General features: G+C 41.4%; 1 protein-coding gene across 3 annotated transcripts in view; it reads right to left on the bottom strand.

Moving 5' to 3' along the window:
• ADAM12 (ADAM metallopeptidase domain 12) overlaps positions 1-24889 on the bottom strand; it is a 237631-nt gene that overhangs the window by 79454 nt on the left and 133288 nt on the right. For all 3 annotated transcript variants that reach the window (XM_068140201.1, XM_068140203.1, XM_068140202.1), the window contains exons 5-6: positions 20894-20970; positions 5769-5952 (exon numbers count right to left, since the gene is read on the bottom strand). In XM_068140201.1, coding sequence (XP_067996302.1) covers positions 5769-5952; positions 20894-20970 — 261 coding nt within the window. The remainder of the gene's footprint in view (positions 1-5768; positions 5953-20893; positions 20971-24889) is intronic.

Raw genomic sequence — 24889 nt, forward strand, 5'->3', positions numbered from 1 at the left:
GCTTGCAAGATGAGATACACATCTCAGACTTCCAAAGATTTCACTATGTACTAACTTTTATCGTACTCTTTCTCTTCACCTTGCAAAAGAGAAATGCAAAGAAATACTACAACAGAAATAATATATGCAACAACGACCAAAAAACCCACCAAAACCCCAACAAACCAAAACTAAACCAGGATTTGATCACAACAAGAAGGACAGTGCTGCAAAGTCTTTCTCAACCTTTCAGCTTTCTGCAGATGAAATGCTTGAATTATCTTTCCTCACAGGAGAATATCCTCTCTAGCAGAAAGACCTTTGCTGTTTCCAGGGCGTGCTTAAGGGAATGATGAGATGACTTTTAGCAAACATTTCACACAACAGACAAACTGGCTACTAAGCAAAATGAGAGATAAAGGGATATTGAGTGAAGCAGAGAAGAGATCAAGTGGTCAACTGATAAATTATGTAGGAAGAAAAACCCCAAACAAGAACTGAGGGAAAAAACACAGACTGAGATCTCAGTGCCTGGGGAAGCAAACTAATACACTTAAAAATGGAAGGCATACATTTAGTTTTGTATCTGTATATTTATCTACTTGCTGTTCTATGCAGATCTAAAAGAGTCACAATGCTTAGCTGCAAGAGATCACTGGAGAAAATGGAACAATTTTGTAATGGTGTTAATCATAGTACAGCTCCTCTGCTACCCTAAATTCAGTGACCTATTAATGCCCATAGAAGTTCTCTGATTTACAGCAGCTGAGCATCTATTCTGTCATTCCTCCCTTGTTTCTGGAATAAGGCAGTTAGGGAAAAGAAGTCTCAGCAGTCTATCTGATCCTCATGCCAGAACTTAAGGAGTTTAAGCAGATGTCTGACCTACTAATGACCATGATGTCTTGAATTAAACCAATGCTCTATAACCCAAAACATGACTAAAGCTTTCCAAAGTAAACTGTTCCAAGGTGAACTGTGTGATCCCCTAAGCTAAGTCAGTGCTGGACATTGCCTTCCAGCCAAGTTTCACAAAGCTTTCTTCACATTACCAAAGTGTTCCTCTTTGTTATCTGCAGATTAATGATTCTGAATGTTTTGCAAGAATCATTGTGTTTAGAGGAAAGTGACAGATGTGACCTTTAGTAACTCTGACTTTCAAACTCATATTTAATAGTGTTCCACAGCCTTCAAACTACAACAACTGGAAAATAGCTAAGTTCCATTTGGACAGTACTTATGAACTGAGAAAGCACTAAAATGTGTCATAAATGAACTAAACATCAATGACACCAACACTTCACAGGAATACACTCATTAGCAGGTCTGGCAAATGAGTTCAGGTAGATATTCTTACAATTTCTCCTGGTATTTGGCTTCTCTGACAGCTTCTTGTGCTCTACAAGAGGCAGCTGTGATTATGATGGGGTCATGATGTGTATACAGCCTTGGTACCCATGCCCATGCCTCATCTGCCACTCAGCAGTCAAGGCAGCTTATCACAGCAGTGGCTGGTGATAAGCTGGCCGGTAACCAGAACACCAGAGAGTCATTAAGTCCCCTCCTGCTGCTTCTGCTACAGCAGCAGATGCAGTACAAAGGGCTAGCCATGTCTCTGTAGACTTCAGCAGAACCTGCAGTGCTGTGGCAGAGATTGTTTTACCTCCCTGAAAAATATATCAGTTATGAGTGAGATGCCACACATAGCAAATCTCCATATGGGTGTTGTTTGTGGCAGAATTGATCTCTCAGACACTAGAATTCTAACAGAAACCTGTTTCTGATCAAAGATGTACCCCCAAGGTGCCTCCAGCCTTCTTCTAAGTGAAGAGTAAAAGACGAGACATGAAAATTCAGATACAGAGATGTGAGAAGGGCTCTGCTACATCAGTCAGTTTAAACCATTTACTTCTCACCAAGAGTAAAACTGTTTGGACTGGAGAGAGATAGCCTGAGAGAAATTGGCCAGCAAGGTATCATCATGTAAGCCTCTGGTGACTGCCTTGCATAACGAATGTGTTCCTGTGATTTGCCCAAAGGCTATGTGCATTCCTTGGATACAACAGTTAATTTTAAAATATACCTAATTGTGACTTCATTCAGCTTCCTTTCTGCAGCCAACTGCAGCAATACACAATCCACTGCCTGAGTTCATCCTTCAGAATTAAAATGTGGAGTCAGTAATACAGCCATGATAGCTGTATGGGAGACAATATGCTTTGTTTCATTGACCATTGTCTTTCTTCCCTGCTTGTATCACACCTGATCCTATTACAAAACTTTTGGCCTATGTCACTGTAGCACTCCTTCATACACCCCTGCTTGGCATTTAGCATGACTTGAATTCACACAGCAGTGATGCAGACACTCTCTCTGTGATCCACTTACCTCAATTAGATCACCTGCCTGATCTGTGGTCCACCAGCAACTGCAAAATGCTTTTTATTTTCATACTAGAATGTTTTAGGTTAGAAGGAACCTTTAAAGGTCATCTAGTCCAACCAGCCTGCAATCAACAGGGACATCTGCAACCAGAGCAGGTTACTCAAAGTCCTATCCAAACTGGAATGGTTCCAGGGATGGGGCACCTACCACCTCCCTGGGTAACTTGAGCCAGTGTCTCACCACATTCTAGTCTAAATCTTCCTCTTTTAGCTTAAAAACCTCACCCCTTGTCCTGTCACAACAGGCCCTGATAAAAAGACTGTCCCCAGCTTTCTTCTAAGCCCCTTCAAGTACTGAAAGGCCACATGAATGTCTCCAGGCTGAACAGCCCCAACATTCTCAGCCTGCCCTCACAGCAGAGGTGCTCCAGCCCTCTGTGGCTGCAGAGAAATAGTCATATTGTAAGTGCTGTCTTACATGTCAGGCTTGTTTTCTGTATGATCCTACCTCAAAGGAGTTTAATGGGAAAGGATACCCCTTGATGAATTTTGAGGGTCCACTAAGTTATGGAATGACCTGGTATTTATAGAAGCCCAATTCCAGCTGGGTAAATCATCTCTGTGCAGACCTTCTACACAAAATCACAGAGACAGTTCAGTTGGAAAACACCTTTAAGATCATTGACTCCAGTCATCAGTCCAGCAGTACCATGCCCACTAAACTATGTCCTGAAGTGCCATATCTACTTATTTTTTGAACACCTCCAGGAATGGTGACCCCCACCACCTCCCTGGGCAGCCTGTTCCAATGCTTGACAGGCTTTCAGTAAAAGATTTTTCATAATATTCAGTCTAAACCTCCCCTGGTACAACCTGAGGCCATTTCCTCTTGTCCTATCTCCAATTACTTGAGAGAAGAGACCAACACCCATCTCACTCCACCCTCCTTTCAGGTAGGTGTAAAAGACAATAAGGTCTCCCCTCAGTCTCTTTTTCTCCAGGCTAAACAGCTCCAGTTCCCTCAGCCTCTCCTCATAAGACTTATTCTCCAGATCCCTCACTAGATTTGTTGCCCTCCTCCGAATGCACTCCAGTCAACGTCCTTCTTGTAGTGAGCAGCCCAAGCTCAAGACCCAGCTTGCTCCACTAAAACTCATGTTTGTACCTGCAAAGCCGAGTCTGCTGTTGTCCCATCATTTATCTGTATTTAAATCCAACTCAAAGGCTGGTCTAACTTTGTGGTACATTGATCTCACATTTCATCTCTGCTCAAGAAGAATTCAGCATTGCTAGCTGAGTGAAGGGTCAGAGGAAAAAAAACCAAAACAAGCAACAAAACAAAACAAGACCAACCAACCAAATTAAACAAAACAAAACAAAACAAAACCTGTCAAGAAATCAACAACATTCATCATGCCCTGAACCTGGGACTAGATTTCTGCTTATGTCTGTCACACAGTGTAATGTGGAGCAGCTGCATGTCTCCATACTTTGCAGGTCATCTTTATTCAGTACATTGTGCCAGTCTACTTAGCTGATGACACCGCTGAAATGTGAAAACTCACTCCACACATTCCAGTTGACAGCTTTCAGAGTTCATACACATTGGAAGTGTATCCAACATACTCATTATATATATATATTGTACCTATCCATATGATGTGCCTGTTGACAGGTGTATAATTATGTTCACTGAACCACAGCAAGTGTATTTTTCCGATATTTAAGGTGAATTCTGGCACGTAGTTGAAGCCATCAACAAAATGTGAGAACCATGAGGGTAATAGCAAAATTGCTCTGATTGTACCAGCTAGTTGCACACATACATTTTATTTCAGTTTCCTGGTGTTACATTGATTACTTCAGTGACATTCAGTCAAAAGTCATAAAGATTTTAAGGAAACCTTAATAAGGTTGTGAAAAGTACTTTTCCAATGTTTTCAACCCACACATATTTTCAGAAGTACACTTAACCCATACAATGATATATACAAAATGACAGAATGGTATGGTTTGGAAGGGACCTCTGGAGATCAGCTAGGCCAACTTCCCTGTTAAAGCAGGATTACTCCCAGCAAATGCCCAGGATAACAATGTCCAGGTGGGTTTGGAATGTCTCCAGAGAAGGAGACTCCACACCCTCTCTGGGCAGCCTGCTCGAGGGCTCCAGAACCCTCACACCAAATCACTTTTTTACTTATGTTGAGGTGGAACCTCCTGGGTTCCCATTTGCAATCATTTCCCTTAGTCCTGTCACCAGTCATCACTAAGAAAAGGTTTAGCCTCATCCTGTTGACACTTGCCCTTTAAATATTAAGAAGATCCCCTCAGTCTGCTCTTCTCCAAGTCTCTCATCCTTGCCTCCTCACAGAGATGCTCCAGTTCCCTCAGCATCATTATAGCCCCCATTGGATTCTCTCCAGTATTTGCCTGTCCCTCTTGAACTGGGGAGACCTTAACTGTACCCCAATACTCCAGATGTGGCCTCACTAGGGCAGAATAGAGGGGGAGAAGAACCTTCCCTGAAACAAAGTTAAATGCATTAGATGTAAGACAAAGGCTAACACATTAGATGTAATATTTAATGTGAAATAACCTAATGTCATTACATAAATAGTATCTAGGAATGTCATTTATGTTGCCTTCCTTAACAATTAACCTGATGCAAAGTCTTAGTAGTACATGCAAGTATAAATCCCAATATGAGATATTTAATAAATGCTGAGGGCAGATTTGTGTCATTGTGTAATTTCCGAGCAGCTGAAGCAGTCTTTTCTACAGTCCTCTTCCAATATACTTATTACAGGCTTTCCTCTACATGATCTTTAGCTCATTTAATTTTCTACCATTTCCATTAGGTAGATGTATTTCACATTAAGTACATTTCTTCCTACAGACTAATACATCTGTAAAATGATATGGTGAGAATTTGTTTTGTCTGCATAAGATACTTCCCTACTGAAAGTAAAGGTAAAAGTTCAAACCCTAATATTAACCAAGCATCACAGCTATCATGTTCTTCTTCACCTTGGGTGGGCAACAATTTTTCCAGACATTGTTCAGTGTTCTTCTGGGGTCTTAAATTCTGTCTAGAATCATACATGAACCAAAATATATTACTGTAATACGAACCCCTACACTTTTATGTGTCTTCTCATTACCAATAAGAAAATAAAGAGCAAGTTATACAAGTAGGATCAAGAAAAAGTTCTAAAGCTTTAGCAAATCACCTAAGTACATGCTTAATTTTAAGCAGGCACTTAACAACATGATGTCAAAAGAAGCTGACTGCGTGGTTTAATATTTTACTCAGTAGACGCTCTTTGTAACCGAGGCAGTAAGACGTAAGAGCCACCAGAGATGTACTCAGCAATCCAGAAACATCAAAGTGCATCATCCACCTACCCTGCTAGCTTGAGGATGGTGTGGTGTGTCATTGCCATCAGCTCCCATGGCAGAGATGTCGAGCTGGTGGCCACAAGATCCCGGGGCTATTTTCAAATTCTCTGCTCGGTAGATCTTGTGTTCACTTGTAGCACCTTCTAATGGTTCCAGGATGTAGCTTTTGTTTTCAAATACAATAATTCCCCTGTTACAGAGAGAACAGAGCAAGTTGTGTGGTTTTCAATAACGACGAAATACGAAGAAGCAAAACTCTGGTTTACAAAGCCAAGGTCAGATGGAACAGGAAACATCAAAGCTGTCTATTTGTCATTGCAACACACTATACTTTAAAGGAAGCAATGGCTCAAAGAAAAATTTTCTCTTCTAAAGTGTTGTTCTGTAGAGCAAAATTATAGCTGTGTTTTATGTGTCTTCCACTCTCTCAGTGATGCATTGCCACTGCTGAGTGGAGTCACGATGCGTCTGCTTCTGAGGACTCGTGGCAAAAAGCAATGAACAAAAGCATGGTGAAACGCTTTTGTAAGAAAAGTTACAGAGTGAAAGTATTCATTATAATCTGAGGTATGCATGACACCTTTTAAACCAAATGCTGATGCAAGCATCAGTTCTGTCAGATGAAAGAGGCTTTGCAGCATCAAAATGGATTATTAAATATTGCACAGTGGGGCAGAAGAGTGAAACTCAGATATATTAACAAGTGGATCCCTGTTTAACTCATTCTACTACCCAAAATGCTATTTTTTACAGCAATACCACCTGCTTTCTGAGATTTTCTCAGAGATTTTCCATCAGTGAAACTTACAGCAAAGAGGGCAAAGAGGTTCAGGAAGAGATACACCACCTTCCTCCACATTTTTTTTTGAGTAACCTAGGGGACACAGTTAATTCTGGGCTTCAAGTACTGCTTTCTAACTGAAATTCCTTTATACAGCAGAGAATTCACCAAATAAAAAACATACTTGTGTTCCTGTCCTGGGACATGGCAAATCACTCTGAGGTGCTAAAGTAAAATGAAGTTGAAAAGAGGTTCAATATGTTGTGGCCAGTAGGTGGATGGAGGTGATTCTGCCTCTCTGCTCTGCTGAGACTCCACCTGCAGTGCTGGAGCCAGCTCTAGAGTCGTCATCACAGAAGAGACAGAGCAGGGCCAGAGGAGGGCACAGCAATGATGGGAGGGCTGGAACACCTCTGCTGTGAGGACAGGCTGAAAGAGTTGGGACTGTTCAGCCTGGAGAAGGCTCCAGGGAGCGGTCATTGCAGCCTTTCAGTATTTAAAAGGGTCAGTCCTAAAGATGGGGATAGACATTTTAGCAGATTTTAACAGAACAAGAGGTGATGGTTTGAAACTAAAAGAGGGAGATTCAGACTAGGGAGAAGGAAGAAATTGTTTGCTCTGAGGGTGGTAAGACACAGGCTCAGGTTGCCTAAAGAGGTGGTAGATGCCCCATCCCTGGAACCATTCTAGCTCAGGTTGTTTGGGGCTCTGAAACACTTGATCTAGTTGCAGATGTCCCCACTCACTGCAGAGGGGTTGGACTAGATGACATTTAAAGGTCTCTTCCAATCCAAAACAATAATCTTTCCAATTCCTCCTTCTGAAGCTGCTGGTTTAAGGCTGCCCTTTCAGCTCAGCATGGGAAATTCAGACAGTGTGACACAGATGTCCATGGCCTGCATGTGCTGGATTATCTGGAACTATCTGGCATCAAGCAGGACAGTCCCACTCAATGATCATCAGAGGTCCCTTCCAACGCCTATTATTCTGTGATTCTGTGTGAATTAGTCATTATAACTGCATCTGCAAGAGCACAGAATAAGACTTCTCTTTATGTACTTCAGGACTGGCACAGCAAAAGAAGACATGAAAGAGGTTTGTGGAAAGGGCTCAGATAGAAATTACTTTAAGAGAAAGGAATTTCATACTCCCTGCCTAACTTCCAACTTGCATCCTGAGCACTGCCAACCACACAGAAGGATGCTAGGTAATTTCTAAATGCAGCTGGCTATCAGGTTCTGCTGGGTCACCGTGTGACCAAAGAAAGGCACCCTTTAGAATCTGTTTCTCTCTTCTAAATGAGAGAGAAGCATTTACTTATGGGCTGTTGTAAACATTCATCAATGAGACACTACACTGAGTAGTGTTCTGCATTACTAATTCCTTCCTTGTCTTTAAATCATCAAGGCATTAATCCCTAAGCCCTGGAAATGATTCAGCAGCAATAATTATAATTTACCCATACAGAATTCCATGGAACTTCTAATTGGCCAAGGCATTTGTCCTCAGTTCCTCCTCTAATCTGCTCTGTAGTGTCTGCACATGCTATTAAACAGCAATATCTTCCAGCCCAAAGCTGGCTGTATTTTATTGGGGTGTCTTTTCTTCATGTCTGCTCTTTTTATTCCTGTCTGCACTGCAACAAAGGTAAGATACTACAACCAATGTGAGACCAATAGGTGTCTCTGTACAAATCTGCAGAAAGCTTAAAAAAAAATAGGGGGAAAAACAAAATGCAGGGGAGAGAGGAAAAAAAGGGGGGCTGAGGAAGGGAAAAAGTGAAAAAAAGAAAAGAAGAGGGGGTAAAGGAAAAATAAAAAAAAGAGAAAAAAGGAAGAAAGGAGGAAAGGGAGGAAAAGGAACAAAAGGAAAAAAGGGAAAAATGGGAAAAAAGGGAAAAATGGGAAAAAAGGAGGAAAAATGGGAAATAAGGAGAAAAAATGAAAAGAAGGGGGGAAAAAAAGGGGAGGGGGGGAAGGAAAAAACCTAAAATCAAAAGAAGGAAGGACCCAGAGTCAGGTTAATGACACCATAAATACATATTTAAACATAAAAAGCAGAATGTCAAGGAAAAGCTGCCCTAGCTACTCAGTTTTAGCAAGCTAAGATGAAGAAGCTCAAAGTCTTTGGCCTCCTGACCAATTAACTGAAATTTTCATTCCAAGTTGACTGCACTGTTTAGCTATGAAACATCATTAGCATCACTGCAGCCAAACCAGCAAATAACCATTTTACTTTTAGCTAGAACAACTAGAAGTCCAAGGAAGGAGAAAAAGACAGGAAAACTGTGATATTAAAGATTGTGGAGCAGTATTCACAAGGAACCTGCTTCACTGATCTGAACCAAGAATCAGGGGTGATAACTCCTCTGTGGCTTCTTTCTTACCCTTGGCAAATCAGTAGGATCTATTATTTAACCATGATACAGAGAAGCTGTGTACGATGGATCAAAGCAGGAAAAGCAGGACTGATGTATCACAGCAACCCTTGTAGCTCCAGCCAGGATACACTGTAGCATGCGTGACACATGAGAGACCTCCAAGCAGGTCACCCCGTGATTTGAGTAACCTTGCACCCTACAGTTCTACATTATTTTCAGATCTGCCTTATTCCTTGAAGAATTTAGGAAACTAGGACAACATATTCCCTTTACTCTAATAATCAGCAACTCTGTAATCAGCACAATCAAATGAGGTCTGTTGTCTTGCCCTTGTGTAATTAATCATTGAATTTTGGAGGCAGCTGGAATCAGCAACAGAGGCAGAAGTCCACTAGCCACTGGTTGAAATGGGACAGCCTGACCATGTCCCTTTGCTGACAACTGAAAACCTTTATCCTGCTTAGAACATTAACTTAAAATACAGACCTCAACCATTTTCTCTAATTATTTACACCAGAGACTGAGTGGTATCCTTTTATTGGGTAAAACTCTCTCTTTTTTTCTTCTTTTTTAAAAGCCAGCATCTTGTCAAGAGTTCATAGTCAAAACACACAATCATAGAATTGTTTTGGTTGGAAAAGACCTTTCAGATCTTCGAGTTCAAGCATGAAATAGCTAGAAAAAAAGTCACATCAGTACCAGGTGTCCAATGTACCTCTTGTGTAGCCAGGTACTGCCTAAAATAACTAAATACCCATTTCTTTACCCCCTCAATCTCTTTAACTGCAGAGGGTATGGAAAATGACCAGGGAAATTAGTCAACAGTCATCTGAAAATGAGTCAGTGTGTGCCCAGGTAGCCAAGAAGGCTGACAGCATCTTGTCCTCTATCACCAACAGTGTGACCAGCAGGAGTTGATCATCCTCCTGTATTTGGCACTGATGAGGCCACATGTCAAGTACTGGGTTCAATTTTGGGCCCCTTACTACAACAAGGTCTTTGAGGTGCTGGAGCATGGTCAGAGAAGGGAAACAAAGATGGTGAAGTCTTCAGAGAAACAGCTGAAGGAACTGAGTCTGTTTAGCCTGGAGAAATGGCTCAGGGGAGATCTTCTCACACTCTACCACTCCCTGAAAAGAGGTTGTAGCAAGGTGGGGGCTGTTCTCTACTCCCAAGAGATAAGATAAGAGGAAATGGACTGAAGATGTGCCAGGAGAGGTTTAGATTGGATATTAGAATTAATTTCTTTCCCAAAAGGTTGTGAAGCTCTGGACCATCCTGGAGGATGATGAAACTGAGAGCAATCTTGCAGAAAAGGACTTGGGGGTGCTGGTGGATGAGAAGCTGGACATGAGCCAACAATGGGCACTTGCAGCCCACATCCTGGGCTGCATCAAAAGAGGTATGGCCAGCAGATCAAGAGAGGTGATTCTGCTCCTCTGCTCTGGTGAGACCTGGCCTGGAGTACTGTGTTCAGCTCTGGGGCCCCCAGCGCAAGAGAGACATATATGTTCTGGAGGGACGTGTTGAGGCCCCATGCCTAAAGGCATTCAAGATCAGACATGATGGAGCCTTGGGCTGCCTGATACAGTTGGAAGTGTCCCTGCTGATTGCAGGGGGGTCAGACAAGATGACCTTTGAGGGCCCCTTCCAACCCAGTGCAATCTGTGTATCTGAATCGGTCACCAGGCTGCCCAGAAAAGGAGTGGAGTCCCTGTCCCCAAAGGGATTAAAAGACTACGTAGATGTGGTGATGAGGGACATGGTTTAGTGGTGACCTGGCAGTGCTGGGCTAACAAATGGATTTGATCTTAAAGTTCTCTTCCAATCAAAATGATTCTGTGATTCCATAGGGGAAAATGAACAGATACCAGAGAGATTAGTTTTGTTTTCTACTAAGCATGACAGAGCCAGAGCAGCCTATTCAACTTGCCACCAAGACACTCCTCCCTAGTGACAGCATGAGCCTGTAAGAACAATCCCATCTTTGCATATGAAGCAATACCACTGTAAAATATCATCTGCAGTTTTGACATAAAGGAAAATGTACTTTTCATTTAATGCACTTATCCTTTGAGTGCTGCCTACAGGATATCAGCACTTGGCTTCTGACCATCTGTAATAAGGTAATGACCATAAAATATGGATTTTCTTGGCAAGTTCTCTGGTTTTGACTAATTTTCTTTTCCTACAATTGCATTTTCCCCCCATCTATCAGAGCCAAGCATAGCACCTTAAAAATGTAACTCGTTAAAAGCTACAATTTCTTTCTTTTTTTTGGTGTGGCAGGATTGGATGAACAACACCTACCAGTCATTCAGGACTAAGAATTTGATGCAAATAAAACAAATCCATAACTACTTTTTCCTCCTGGTTCTGACAGGTGTTTTAAAAGGGCCCTCTGTTACTCCTACACTATTTCTGTGTTTTCCCCTTGAACATTTTCCTCCCGCACTCCCGAGCCAACCTGTGTTCCCTGAAGAGCAAGATGGGCAACTTTTCCATTTTTCAGGAGGTATTAATGCTGAATAATACAATGCTTTCCAATGTTGTAAATATATATGCTGGACTACAAAATTATGCAAGGAACCTCAAAAGGATGTCAGAGACTCTATGAGTATCCAAGAATTACCTATTTAAGACCATGGCAGGGGGGTTGGAACTAGATGATCCTTGTGGTCCCTTCCAACCCTGAATGATACTATGATAAGTTCTACTGAAACCTGTGGTATTTCTACTATTACTTCCACAAGACAAAAGACTAACAATTCTCAATTTTATAAATATTTGGGGAAAATGCAATATAAAACACACTTTTTTTTCTCAGTCTCCAGGTATCTAATTCATTGTAGCTATGTTTTCCTTAGTCCCAAACCATACTGATGCTGAGAAGTCAAAAAGATCTTGCAAATACATCAGGTATGAAATACAAGAGACAATTCAAGCCTATCTAAAGCTATTGGACTATCTCACCACTGGTAGCAGAGAAGGAGGAAAAAAAAATGTCTATACCATACAGCATGTCCAGATATCAGTTCACAGGCTCCAAGACAACTGGAAGCACCATCAGTGTCATCTTCCTGCTCATCCTTCAATCTGGAAAGACCTGGTTTCCCAGGTCCTGTTTTTCTGTCCATTCTAGCATTATTTTGAAGTGGAATTCACTTCAGTGTAGGTTCTGTGTTCACAACTTGAAAGCAATGAGCTATGTTGTAGATTAGTGACGTCACCACATCCAGCTAAGGCTGTTCTATGTGGAGGTGTGCCAGTGACCAGTTCAGACTCTGTTTTTTTTTTTGTTTTAGAGCTATTGGTTTAACTGCCCAGGGGTGTTGTGGAGTTTCCCTCTCTGGAGAGAGTCAAGACCCACCTGTATGAGTTCCTGTGTGACCTGGTATAGGTGACCCTGCTTTGGCAGGGGGGTTGGACTGGATGATCTCTAGAGGTCCCTTCCAGCCCCTGACATTCTGTGATTCTGTCTTGAGCCTGGGTTCACATTTTACTTTACTTCTCAAAAGGGTTTGAGCCCTCCTCATGGGTGCACCAAACAAACCACCTCTGTGTCACTGCTAATCATCTCTAATCATGAAAAACTCATTGGTGTTTGCCTACTGCACCCATTACATGCCATATAGACACACAGGGAACGTGTATACGAGATGGCCTGTGATGGCAGAATTCCATTTCAAAGACAAAGAGATTAAAACTTAATTTACAAAATTTATTAATTATTAATTGCTGCTTCACTTGCCAGGAATCTGTTAATTAGGGAAAAAAAAATGTATGGAATTATTCCACTATTTAAATTGCCATGAAGTCAAATGTGATTTTTTTTTTCTTCACAGAGAAACAAAACAAAACCTAACACAAGGCCAGTCATATCCCATAAATCATCAGGCTTTAGGAAATCTCAAAATATAAATGGGATTTTGCTTTTCCAACTTGTCAGCAGAAGCAAAGGCCCTGCCAACATAAACCATCAACGCATACTTGTCTGAGAAATTGTGATGCTGGAGCAAAACTTGGCTGGGACAGCACTATATGAAACTGTTCTATATTATCCTGCTGTACTACACAAGGAAAGTTAAGTAAATCAATAAATCTGATATTCATGAGTGCAATTAAACATTTGGTTTTAATGAAGCTCCAACTTATACTCCTTTCTAAACAATAATAATAAAAAGCTCTATTACCACTGGAAGAGGAATGTAGATGTTTCCAGTTTGTAAGAAATTAATTAGACTGCAGAGGGCTGTCATGCTTACATACCACATATCCACATTAACTCTGTCTCTACCCACAGATACAACACAAGGCTCATGTGCCGCTGAAAAACCTAAGGGACCTTCATTTTGTAATTAATGCTACAGCTCCTAAAGTAAAGAATCTGATCCCACAGCTGTGCCACCAATTTCCAGTAGAGTTCTAGGTGAATAGATAACAGAATTGGAGCCCCGTGGCCCTGAAGTGCTGTTCTCCTGATGGATATTCAGCAATTGCTCACTGCAGGGTTTTTTCAACACACAGCATACCCGAAGGTGATCTAGAAGGTGGTAGGGCATTTTTATTCATTTTTTTTTTCTTATGCATTCTACATTCTCAGGACTTTGTCTAAAAATTTTACAGGGAAGAAGCAGGTAAACAAACAAAAGAGGAAGAAAAATAAAGTAGCGAAGGGAAACGTCACTTTTTTTCTGCTCTAATAAATTGCAGATGAATCCTGTTGGGATAAATAAACAAGATGACCTATCAACTGTTTTTCTAATGATGATCTGTAGATGTTTTCCAAATGTTTTGGCAATTTTTTAACTTTAAATAACTGGCAGATACAAAGAGTGGGAGGCAGAAGTACTCCTGTCTCCAGCACTGCCCCTGGGCAGTCTTGGACAGACAGCTCACCTCTTTCTGTATCAGTTGCCTACCTTTAAAATGAGGTAATTTTTAGTAACTACACTTAATAATTATGTATTGATGAAAAGCATTAGACAAGACCCAAGTAATACCCTTATCCTACTATGCTGCACATCAGGATTCCATCAAAATAACAAGTCTGACCCAAATCAACAAGGGGCAAGATCTCAAAAGGAGGTTAAAGCAGTAGCATTATCAGTTTTACATACTGCAGTAGCAGTAGAGGTGTTCTCATGCAGACACATCATTAGTCAAATACATTTTATTCCAGCCAATGCCTTTCATTAACCTGAAAATATATTCTGTAGCACACTGTCTAAAATATAGTCATAGCCAGAGAGTGCTGCAGCACACACTTAATGCTTCCTCAGTGCAAGACAGATTTGTCCAGAGCAAATGCATACAGTCTGCAACTTTGATGCCTGGAATTTAAACAGGGAGTTACTTGAATTGAAAGTGATAATGCAATTTCATGTCTAGCATTTGGGCTGCAAGAACCAGTAATTGTGTAATCAGAAAAAGTGTCATGTGTGAGCTTAACTGGGAGGGTGACAAGACAGACCAAGGGAAGCAGAGAAAAATGAAGGAGGAAAGAGACGTTGGCATCAGTGCCAATTTAGGGAGCATATTTTATAGCACTGTGCAGAGAAATATGTTTTAAGAAGGCTTGAGTCAAACCTGAACATCACATTAAGGTTCATGGGATGCTTTTTTTCTGAGTCTCAAAATACATAATTTTAGTTTTAGGGATTTTTGTTTGTTTCTTTCTTTGCTGATAAATTAAGTGCTATCAGATACAGACTTGATGGAGAAGGTGCAGGCTCAGATAGCTTGGTACAGATCATCTGTAACACTTGTCCCAGCGGTAGCAGTGATGCCTGAGGGATTACTGTGCACCCAGAGACAGTGTGCACGCAGTTGTGAAAGAATGGCGATAGTGGTCATCTCAAATCACAGAGGTGATCGCTATCCAGGAGCCATTTACCACTTGAACAGACAGATTATAGGAGATGTGAAACCTCAGAAGCTGAATATTTTCTAACATTAAGCTCAAAAAACCTCCAGTAGTTTCACGGTCAGATAACTTACAAACCATGCGAGATGTTTATATGAACTAAAAGCTCTTCAGAAAGTATTGAGGAAAAACATACCTCCAAACCAATGCTTCTCAACTGGGATTTTCTCCTAACTCCATTTTTTTGGATGAATTCACCCCTACTGTGGGGAAGTCATGCTTGAGGGGTCAGGAGGAATTTCTTTTTTAATTTTTTCCCCCTTCTCATTGGTTTCCTACTTCCATTTCTTTTTTAAATAGTTGATGTCTGGAGTGTCGTATTTAAAACCTCTCTTCAGATGACTGCCTGGGATGCAGTGGGTTCAGCCAGACCAGCTGAAAAATAGATGGCTCTTGTGCTGGCAGACTCATGTAGCATAACTGTGTAATCCCATTAAAAATGAGTGTTCAGTTCTGGGGCCTCATCCCCATTACTGTCGCTGTGGACACAGCATCTTTCAGTCACTGATGGAGTTGGACAATGAGTGAATAGTTTCTGAATGTGTCAATGGGCTTATTATCTAGTAGTTGGATAAATCCAAGGGCAACTTGGGGTTTTCAACAACATTTTGGTGTTTCTGAAGGAAAAAAGGCTGGTCTCATCCTCATCTCCCAGGTAACCACCAAGAGAACAAGAGGACACAGTCTCAAGGTGCGCCAGGGGAGATTCAAACTGGATGTTAGGAAGAAATTCTACATAGAGAGAGTGATTGCCCATTGGAATGTGCTGCCCGGGGAGGAGGTGAAGTCACCATTGTTAGAGGTGTTTAGGAGGAGACCTGATAGGGTGCTTGGTTGCATGGTTTAGTTGATTAGGTGGTGTTGGATGATGGGTTGGACATGATCTTGAAGGTCCCTTCCAATCTGGTCTGGTCTGGTCTGGTCTATTCCATTCCATTCCATTCCATTCCATTCCATTCCATTCCATTCCATTCCATTCCATTCCATTCCATTCCATTCCATTCCATTCCATTCCATTCCATTCCATTCCATTCCTTAAACTAACAGACATTTCTGAGAGCAGCTCTCAGGCTCCCCCTACCAGAGGGGTCACATGCAGGCTCCTTTGGAACGGCATGTCCCTGTGCCATCATTCTCTGCCAGCCCCTGGACCATGGAGATTATGCTCTTTTTCAGGCCACATTTTTTGTGTCTATTTGCTTGGTTCTGCATTTGCAGAAAAAGTAAAAGGGGAAAAAAAAGCCATTCAGGTCTATATGAATTTATCACAGAAGATGTGTGTGGTGGTGGCCACAGGCCGAAATTAATTACTACACCTTGAAAAGCCTTCGAGCTAGATAAACAGAGGGCTATTTCCTGAGGGCAGGAAGGAAACGACTTGACTTTGTCGTACCCTCACCTTCCCACAAGCTCTGGCAGTCTAATTGACTTTCTTATCCGGATGGAAAGGACGGAAATCCTGATTGCCCATTGTTCCCATTTCGTGCGTTCAGCATTTACCATCTCCTCTGTGCCATTCAGTTCTTCCTCCTCCAGAGGACCCAGCAGGATACAGATTATGGCATGATTACATTCTCCTCTAACCTGCATTTTGGGCAGCTATCAGTGTCAATCCAACTATTCGTGCCACTGTAATCCTACATGAGGCAAGGCACTTGAATATTATGTTGGGGAGAATGTAACATAGATGGAATACATGAGTGTCTGTGTATAAGAGCTTTGAGTCTCCACCTCACTTATTATATCTCACCCTCCCTATCTGCTGAAAACTGTAAACTAGTCAAACCTCTCATAGTCTGCAAATTCCACATTTCTTCCTGTAGCTCATCACAGAGCAATCATGTCATATTTACAATCTCAAATACTCAATTTTGTGGCTGCACTCTAAGAACTTGATAGTTGCAGTAGGTCACAGCAAAGTCGCTCCAACTCAGTGCTTTGTTTTTGGCTAACAGCAGATACTTAAGTGTAAGACAAAAGAACATAAGCACATGCAAGTTGGTACCCCCAGATCTGACAGGATGAGTGTCAGGGACATCTTTGAGTTTGACAGCCCTGGAGAGGCTCCCCCAGCTTCCCTTCCCAAATTGTCTCATCTTTTTTGAACCTACTGAGAAATTTTTATATTGACACCCACCTGTGACACTGGATTTCCACAGCTTCATTATGTGGTGAATATAAAGTATCTGCCTGTGCTCCAAAGGGTTATGCGATGTCTCCTAATCTGGGGGTTTATGAAAAATGTGCAGTAATTGTCCCCTCTTCAGCATGACACGTAGCCTCATTTCATTATACCTCTTTTCTCCACCATCTCCTTTCAAATGGGACAAATCCTAGTCTATTTTCTCCCCTTGAATAAAAGCTGTTCCATACCTTTGATCATAAGTTTTGCCCTTCTGTGTACCTTTTCTAGATATAATATTTCCTTTTCTGAGATGGGAATGGGGAGCACGAAACAAGAACTGCATGCAGAAATCAAGATGTGAGTGCACTATGGATTTATAAAGTGGTAATGAGGGGTTTTGTTCTATCCTCTATTTCTGTCTCAGTATGTCTTATGATCCTTTTCCCTTCTTTGACTACTGCTGAGCACTAAGGCTTCAGAGGATGATGAAATATGGAACCTATTCTTTATGACTCATTTTGTGTCTTGTAACAAACCCTCCTAATCTGGGGGAAAAGGCACAGTCCTTACCTATCCAGACCGGGAAAAATGCCCAAGGTGCCTGTCTAGCAGGCGTGGGAGGATATTCATGCTCTGAGATTTCAGTGAGCTAACAGCTTGCACTTCTTTTTGTTAGATGTTTTTCAGACACTTAAACTTTAGCCCCATGCAACAGCTGTGTGAGGTAGGTAAGAATTATTAAATGGATTTCACAGATGGAGAAATTGATACAGAAAGATTTGTCCAATTCACTTAGAAACTGTCACAAAGCCAGGAACAGACCCTGAGAACAAGACCAGTCTTTCCTTCCATGGGCTGTTGCAAGTGAAATGGCTACTCCAGGGACTGTCCTTACTCAAAGCTCCATGACCACACCATATCTCATGTCTCCTGCAGCCTGCAGTCTTCATCACGATATGGAAAAACAAGAGTCCCTACTCCAACAGGTTGGTGGACATGTACAACATCCTATCCTATCCTATCCTATCCTATCCTATCCTATCCTATCCTATCCTATCCTATCCTATCCTATCCTATCCTATCCTATCCTATCCTGCCCTATTCCTATCCTAAATTTCTTTCAGTCTGTAATACTCATAAAGCTGTCAGCAAGGTAAGCCATGAAGTAGTTTTGAACTGTCATATTCTCCTTGTATTATTTCAGACTGAATCATGGGCAGTAAACTACAGAATCATAAAATGTTTTGGATTGGAAGGGACATTTGAAGGTCATTTAGTACAATCCCCCTGCAGTAAGCATGGGCATTTTCCACTAGATCTTCCCACTAAATTCTCAAGGGACTCATCACCACAATAATGATTTGATGAAAGAGGTATACGAAGAACTGTGGGCCTGATTCTGGAAGATGCTCAGTTCTCTCAGGACCTCAATACACTACTCTGGGATTTCACACCACCTGGCTTTTTATTCCAAACCAGTTTTAATGAGAATGCCTGGATGTCTCAAGGAGCTGGTGGTACAGGATGAAGTCTTTCAAACAGACATCGCTGGCTCAAATCAAGCACAGGGAATGACTGGAAGTTAATACTATTGACTATCAGGCTGTGAAATGAGTTTCATGGAGCAAGTCAACAGGCACCCTTATCACAAACTGTTCATGTTCATAGACACTCTTAACCAACCTCAGCAGCAAATGCAGCAGTTAAATTGGTGCTGTTCACAGAATCATAGAATGGTGGGGTTTGGAATGGACCTCTGGAGATCGTCTGGTCTAGCCCCCCTGCTAACACAAGTATGCCTTGATCAGGTTGCATACCAAGATATGTCCTCAGTTGTTCTACAAAAGCAAAACAAGAATTGTCAGGGAAACTTAGGAAACTGTACTGGAAAAAGATGCTGCTACACTTTTCCTGTGGGGAAGAAGCCTAACACTGTTAGCTCACACTTTGGGGATTTATCTGCAGTAGTGCCAGATGAAAGAAAAAGGTCACTGCCAGCAGATGTTGCCTTCACATATCTAACAATGGGAAATGAGTCTGAGAACACAATTGTAGAACACTCATATTAGAGAAGAATCACAGATAGAGTGGGAAGGACCTTTAAAGGCCATCTAGTCCAACTTCCCTGCAACAAGCAGGGATATCTTAGAATCACAGAATGGTTTGAGTTGGAAAGGACTTTAAAGATCATCTAGTTCCAACCCATCCACAATGGGCAGGACACCTCTCACTAGACCAGGTTGCTCAAGGCCTTCTCCAACCTATCCTGGTGCGACTTCAGGGTGGAGGTAGCTTCAACTAGACCAACTCGCTCAGAGCAAAATGCTTTTAATGTGGTGAAGTGTAATTTGTCTTGAGTTCTGAATTTCTTAGGTAGTTCTGGAAAAAGACTTTGGTGCAGATGCTGTGCCCCATGATGTAGGTTTTCCCTGTGGACCCTGCAGGAATTCAATCCCTTGAACAAAAATAGGAAGAGACTGCAAATACAGCTGGTGAATGCAGACTGCGACGGTCCATGCAAGGGGTTAATTAGAACAAACTTTTGGAAGATGCCAGATACATACCAAAACACCCATAAACCCCCTCTGTTCATGGGAATGAGCTGCAGGAATCCCATCCACTAGAACAAACAGGGAGAGGTGTCCTGGTAACACACTGTTTGCATTCTCTGCTGCTGTCACTCCTAAAGCTCTGTTATGAGAGCCTTGATAATACCACTACTGCACAAAATGCAAAGTCGAGGGAAAAAGACTCCAGCTACCCATGCTGTTTGTAGATAAATTAAACAAACCCAGAAAAGGTTGAGACAGCTGGAAATCTGACAGGAAAACTGGGTTTTCCAGGGAGAACACTAGAGCCAATTTACAGTTAATTACTGTGATTTGGAACAGCTCCGTGAGTAAATACCAGTCTCTGATTGTCCAAGTAAGGAAGATAATTGTTTCCTGAACTGTGTCCATTGTGTATTTAAAATAATGTCAGCCTATTCCTTTCTCAAGCTCAGAAGAGGTTTGATTTTCAGCAATGTGATTCTGCTATGCTTCTGTTAGCAAGGATCTAAATTTCTAATGCTGAGCATCCGACCTGCCATAAATGCAATTTATTTGGCTCCACAAATATATTTCTAAAGCAATCTCTCCTAATGATGAGGCTGCTGGATGAGGCATGAGTTTGCAGCTGCACTGCAGGCCTGCTGTTGCTGTTCACACATTTTTGAGGATAAGGAGCTCTGGAGGGCTACCAGGCACTGCCAACCCCAAGATATGCCAAGCACCATACTGTTACAAATCATAGAATGCATCATGTTTGAAGGGACCCTTGAAGGTGATCTTGTCCAGCCCCTAAATGGGGATCACAGAAGCATTACCGTTGGAAAAGACCTCTAGAATCATCAAGTCCAACAGTCAATCCACCACCACTGTGCCCACTAATACAGAGTGGATAGAGAAGGATGGACAGCAAGAGAGAAGAAACATCATAGAAAATCCTTAAACTATATTATTTATTTCTATTTTTCCCCTCCAGAGCAACCAGAGAAAATGTTTATGGAGATTGCACCAACAGCTGAAACAGGGATGCTGATGTGTTCATTAAAAGGCAAATCAACATTCAACAGGTACCAGGATGGTTTCTTAAGAGCTCAAGTATCAACAAAATGGAATGAAGCTGGAGGTGGGGAGATTCAGGCTAGATGTGAGGAGGAGGTTCTTCACCATGAGAGTGGTGAAGCCCTGGAATGGGTTGTCCAGGGAGGTGGTCGAGGCCCCGTCCCTGGAGGTGTTTAAGCCCAGGCTGGATGAGGCTCTGGGCAGCCTGATCTAGTGTGGGGTGTCCCTGCCCATGGCAGGGGAGTTGGAACTAGATGATCCTTGTGGTCCCTTCCAACCCTGAATGATACTATGATAAAATATTGGCTTACCTGAGTCCAGAGCAGGTACTGAGACTGACCAAGGAGTCAGGGTACCCTTGTACATTGCCATGGTAGTAGCAGTGACCCTGATGGCAAAAAAAAAGAGAATAGATTTCAATAACTAGAAACTATCTGCAGTCTCTAGTTTTCTCATTGGTTTCCATAGTCTTTATTTCAAAGTGATTATCAATTTCAGGCTACAGCATTCTGAACCACACTGACAGCACCTCTGCTGCCCCACTAAATATTCACTGTACTCAACAGTCCAAACCGATGGAAACCTTGGGTATTGTTTAAACGCCAAAGCGAGGGGAAGGTTTTGGATTTGTTTTGTGGTTTGTTGTTTTTTTTTTTTCAGACAGAACTAATGGTGTTTAAACTGCAAGACTGGCCATCTTTTTCTGTGCTATTTTAGCTGAATCTACAACATGGAGTATTTTGTAAAATGAAGCAGATGAACATTTTACTGCTTTCCATAGACATAGATTTTTTGTTTAAGGTCATTTACACCTGTGTGTAACTATGATAAAAATAAGTAGGAAAAAAAGCCAACACCAACACTACAGATTGAAAGAAAATAAAAAAAAATCACAAGAAGGAGAAGGGAAACAGGTTGGAAAGGAAACCTTTTATTGAATTACCCAACCGAGTGGCTGTGTGTTATTAAGAATAACCAAGAATACGAAGGTCTTCTGTTTTGAGAGGCAAGAATCCAATTTCATTTTGTGGCTGGGTTATTGTATTTCCTTAATAATCCACTGCTTGCAAAAGGCCCCCACAACAGAGAGACTTTCTCAGCACATACACATATCTGTCTGGAATCAAGGTTAATTTTATTGTTGACTAAAGGTTATATTACATTCCCAATTATGTGACTGGCTGGAAAGTAATGATTGTGTCACATCCAACATGTCTTTTCTCGTGGCTCCTTTGAATGCCACCTGGAAACTGTTGTAAAAGGTTCCTATCTTATTAGTGCAAAGGAAAGTTATCATTCATGCTTCAACCTGACAGGCATCTCACTGTGCCTTTTTATTACTCAGTTCATTCACAGCCATCTAGCTGCATTAATTAACCTTTTCATTTTGGGGGCATGGCTTTCATTTACAAAGCCTCACACTGCAGACTTCTGAAGTCCACCTTGATTTTATTGAAGAAAGCAATAGCTGTGAAAATGCTGGGCAAGATGGAATAATTCTGATATCCATTTCCTGCAAATAAGGTTATACCATGAAAAATATTTGTTTAGAGAGTTTGTATTCCCAGCATGAGCAACTGAACACAGAACAGAAACATCTGACTTTCTAAATACAAATCTTGGTAGCTTTTTCTCACAGACACAAAGTGAAGGTGTTTTACTCTTGGGTATTTTTATCATCAGTTCTCATAAAGAGTCAATAACACATTAGCAAGGATAAAGCCACGACAGAAGGGAGGAAGTCATAGACAGAATTTTTGGGAGATGATGGCTGCAGTTAGAATTGCTGTGGATGTCAAAGACCTCAGTGTGAGTGGACTGTTTCACTTTATGTTAATATAATCAGTTACATGCATCCAGTTGTTAAGGCAGAAGAAAAAACAATGCTTTTCACCTCAGCACTGACACAGCACTGACACTCATACAGTGACCCCAAAATGGTCTAAACCCCAGAGTAGTTTATTCTCATCACTTAAAGTAAGTGTAAGGCAGAGGTGCAGTTCAAAGCTCTTCAGAAGACAGTCTTTGGGATTGAGCATCGCCACCATTAAGCTCAGGCCTGAGTGAAAGGGTAGGGCAAGCTGCTATCTTGTCCCAGACAGGCTGCTGCAGTCTAGCTGTCTTCATCAAAGAGTGAATTATGGCAAAGGTCCTGTTTTTTTTTGTTGTTTTTTTTTTTTTTTTCCATCTGAACACACAACTTGTTATTTTATTAATGTTGAGCTCCTTGTTGTGGCCCATTTCACAGCTTCTCTGAGATCCCCATGCTATGTGATGCCAAAGTTCAATATCAAAAATGTAAACTTATCAGACCATGGCCTTCAATTGGACTGTGAGAAAATTGATTTCTAGCTCAGTAACTCCACTGAACTGCAGATTTTTTAAAACATTTTTTTATTTCTCCTACACATCTTTTTATCCCTGTATGCTGGTACAGAAAATAGATGACCCCCTAAAAACAAATAATTACCATGGCTGATTTGTCACGCTCTAAGCAGTGCTCTACACTTACTTGGGATCATTTAAGAAATATCAGCTTTTGACAACTGCATCATTTTCCAGAGCTATAATCCAGAAAAAAATGAAACCCACACTGAACCCTGTGCTAGAGAAACTCCCCAAATGACAGCTCCACAAACCTAACTTGGTTTGACCTCCAAGCACAATTTGACTAAGCAACTTTTGAATGGAAAATTGGATTTGGTTTCAACTACTGACTATATTGATGTCCTCAGTGAAGAAGAGAGAGAAAAATGAAATCACAGAGACTTATCTTTCTTAAACCATACTGCAGTATTTAATGAAAAATGAATTCACTCATCTCTCAAAACCATATTTTAGGCAGCAAAATGCACTGTCAGAATTAATCATGACTTACTGCCATTGTGAAAAGAGATAGACTTCTTTTTTTTTTTAGTAAAGGAAAGCTTACCTATCATTAGCTATGCACATATTTATGTCAACATAAGTTAATCTATCAAAGATATGGGTGCTTCATTTCTTTCCTTTTACATCTTTTAGGAGGCTACATCCAAGCTTTCTCTTTCTGAAACAAATTACTATTTGCTCCTAAGCTGATTTTGAAGAAGATAAGAGCATCCAGCAATAAAAATCAACACTGAAAGCTTTCAAAATGATTGCTTTACTTGGGAGGTCTGGTAATGAAGATGCTTTTTCAGAAGTAAAATGCTGTGCACAGAAATAATAGCATTCACTGAGACCAGCACAGCTCATTATGGATAGGAACACAAAAGCATGATGTCTCTTCTGACAGTGTCAATAAATAAATAAAGTAACATAACAAATACATTATGGGACTTAGGCAGATGAAAGATAAACTTTATAATTAAAACTGCTTGCTGCGTTGTTTCTAATTAAGGCATTCGTGTTGTCAGAAGAGAAAACCATCACTGCCTCAAAGTGGTTTGTTTGTTTGTAAAAGCAGTTTATAAAACTGATTTTCACAAGATTCATATTAGTCATATTTTTTTATTACACAGAATCAAAACATGGAAGATGTTGAAAGGGATCTCTGGAGATCAGCTAGCTAAACCAGGTTCACCCACAGCGGGTCACACAGGATCACAATGTTGGTGTGGGTTTGGAATCTCTCCAGAGAAGCAGACTCCACAACCTTTCTGGGCAGCCTTCTCCAGGGCTCCAGAACCCACCCAGGACAGAAGTTTCTCCTCATGTTTAGGTGCAACCTCCTGAGTTCCAGATTGTGCATGCTGTCCTTGTACTGTCACTGGGCACCACAGGAAAGAGTCTGGCCCCATGCTCTTGCCCCCTACCCTTTAGGCTCTTGCTGGACATTGAGGCAATCCCCTCTCAGGCTGATCTTCTCCAGGCTCAACACAGAAGTGGACCCAGTACTGCAGATGTGACTTCATTAGGGCAGAGGAGAAGGGCAGGAGAGCATAGAGAAATCTGTGTACGTGTATATATATAAAAGCATATATGTATATATATGTATGTGTATATATATAAAAGCATATCCATACCAATCATATGATCTGGTCTAAAAAACAAACCCAACCAACCAATTCTCCCTGTCCCCTTCCCATCACAAACCCCCAGCCATGGATTTCCCAGTGTGGAAAGACATCCAAGCCTTCAAAATGCCTGATGTGAGCTCCTGAGCTATGAAAACCAAGTATTTAGGGCTGTCTTCTTAACTGACCTACGCCTTTCCTCCGTAACTGACCAACAATGTCTGCATTTAAGAGAAAAGTTTAATGGATATATTGCCAAGAGGCTGAACGTATCTACAGATGTTAGAAGTCACCTGGTTAAAACCCCCATGG

Source organism: Melanerpes formicivorus, unplaced genomic scaffold (genome assembly GCF_026170545.1).
Source record: "Melanerpes formicivorus ecotype bairdi unplaced genomic scaffold, bMelFor1.0.p_v2 SCAF_6, whole genome shotgun sequence".
In the NCBI taxonomy this organism is placed as follows: domain Eukaryota; kingdom Metazoa; phylum Chordata; class Aves; order Piciformes; family Picidae; genus Melanerpes; species Melanerpes formicivorus.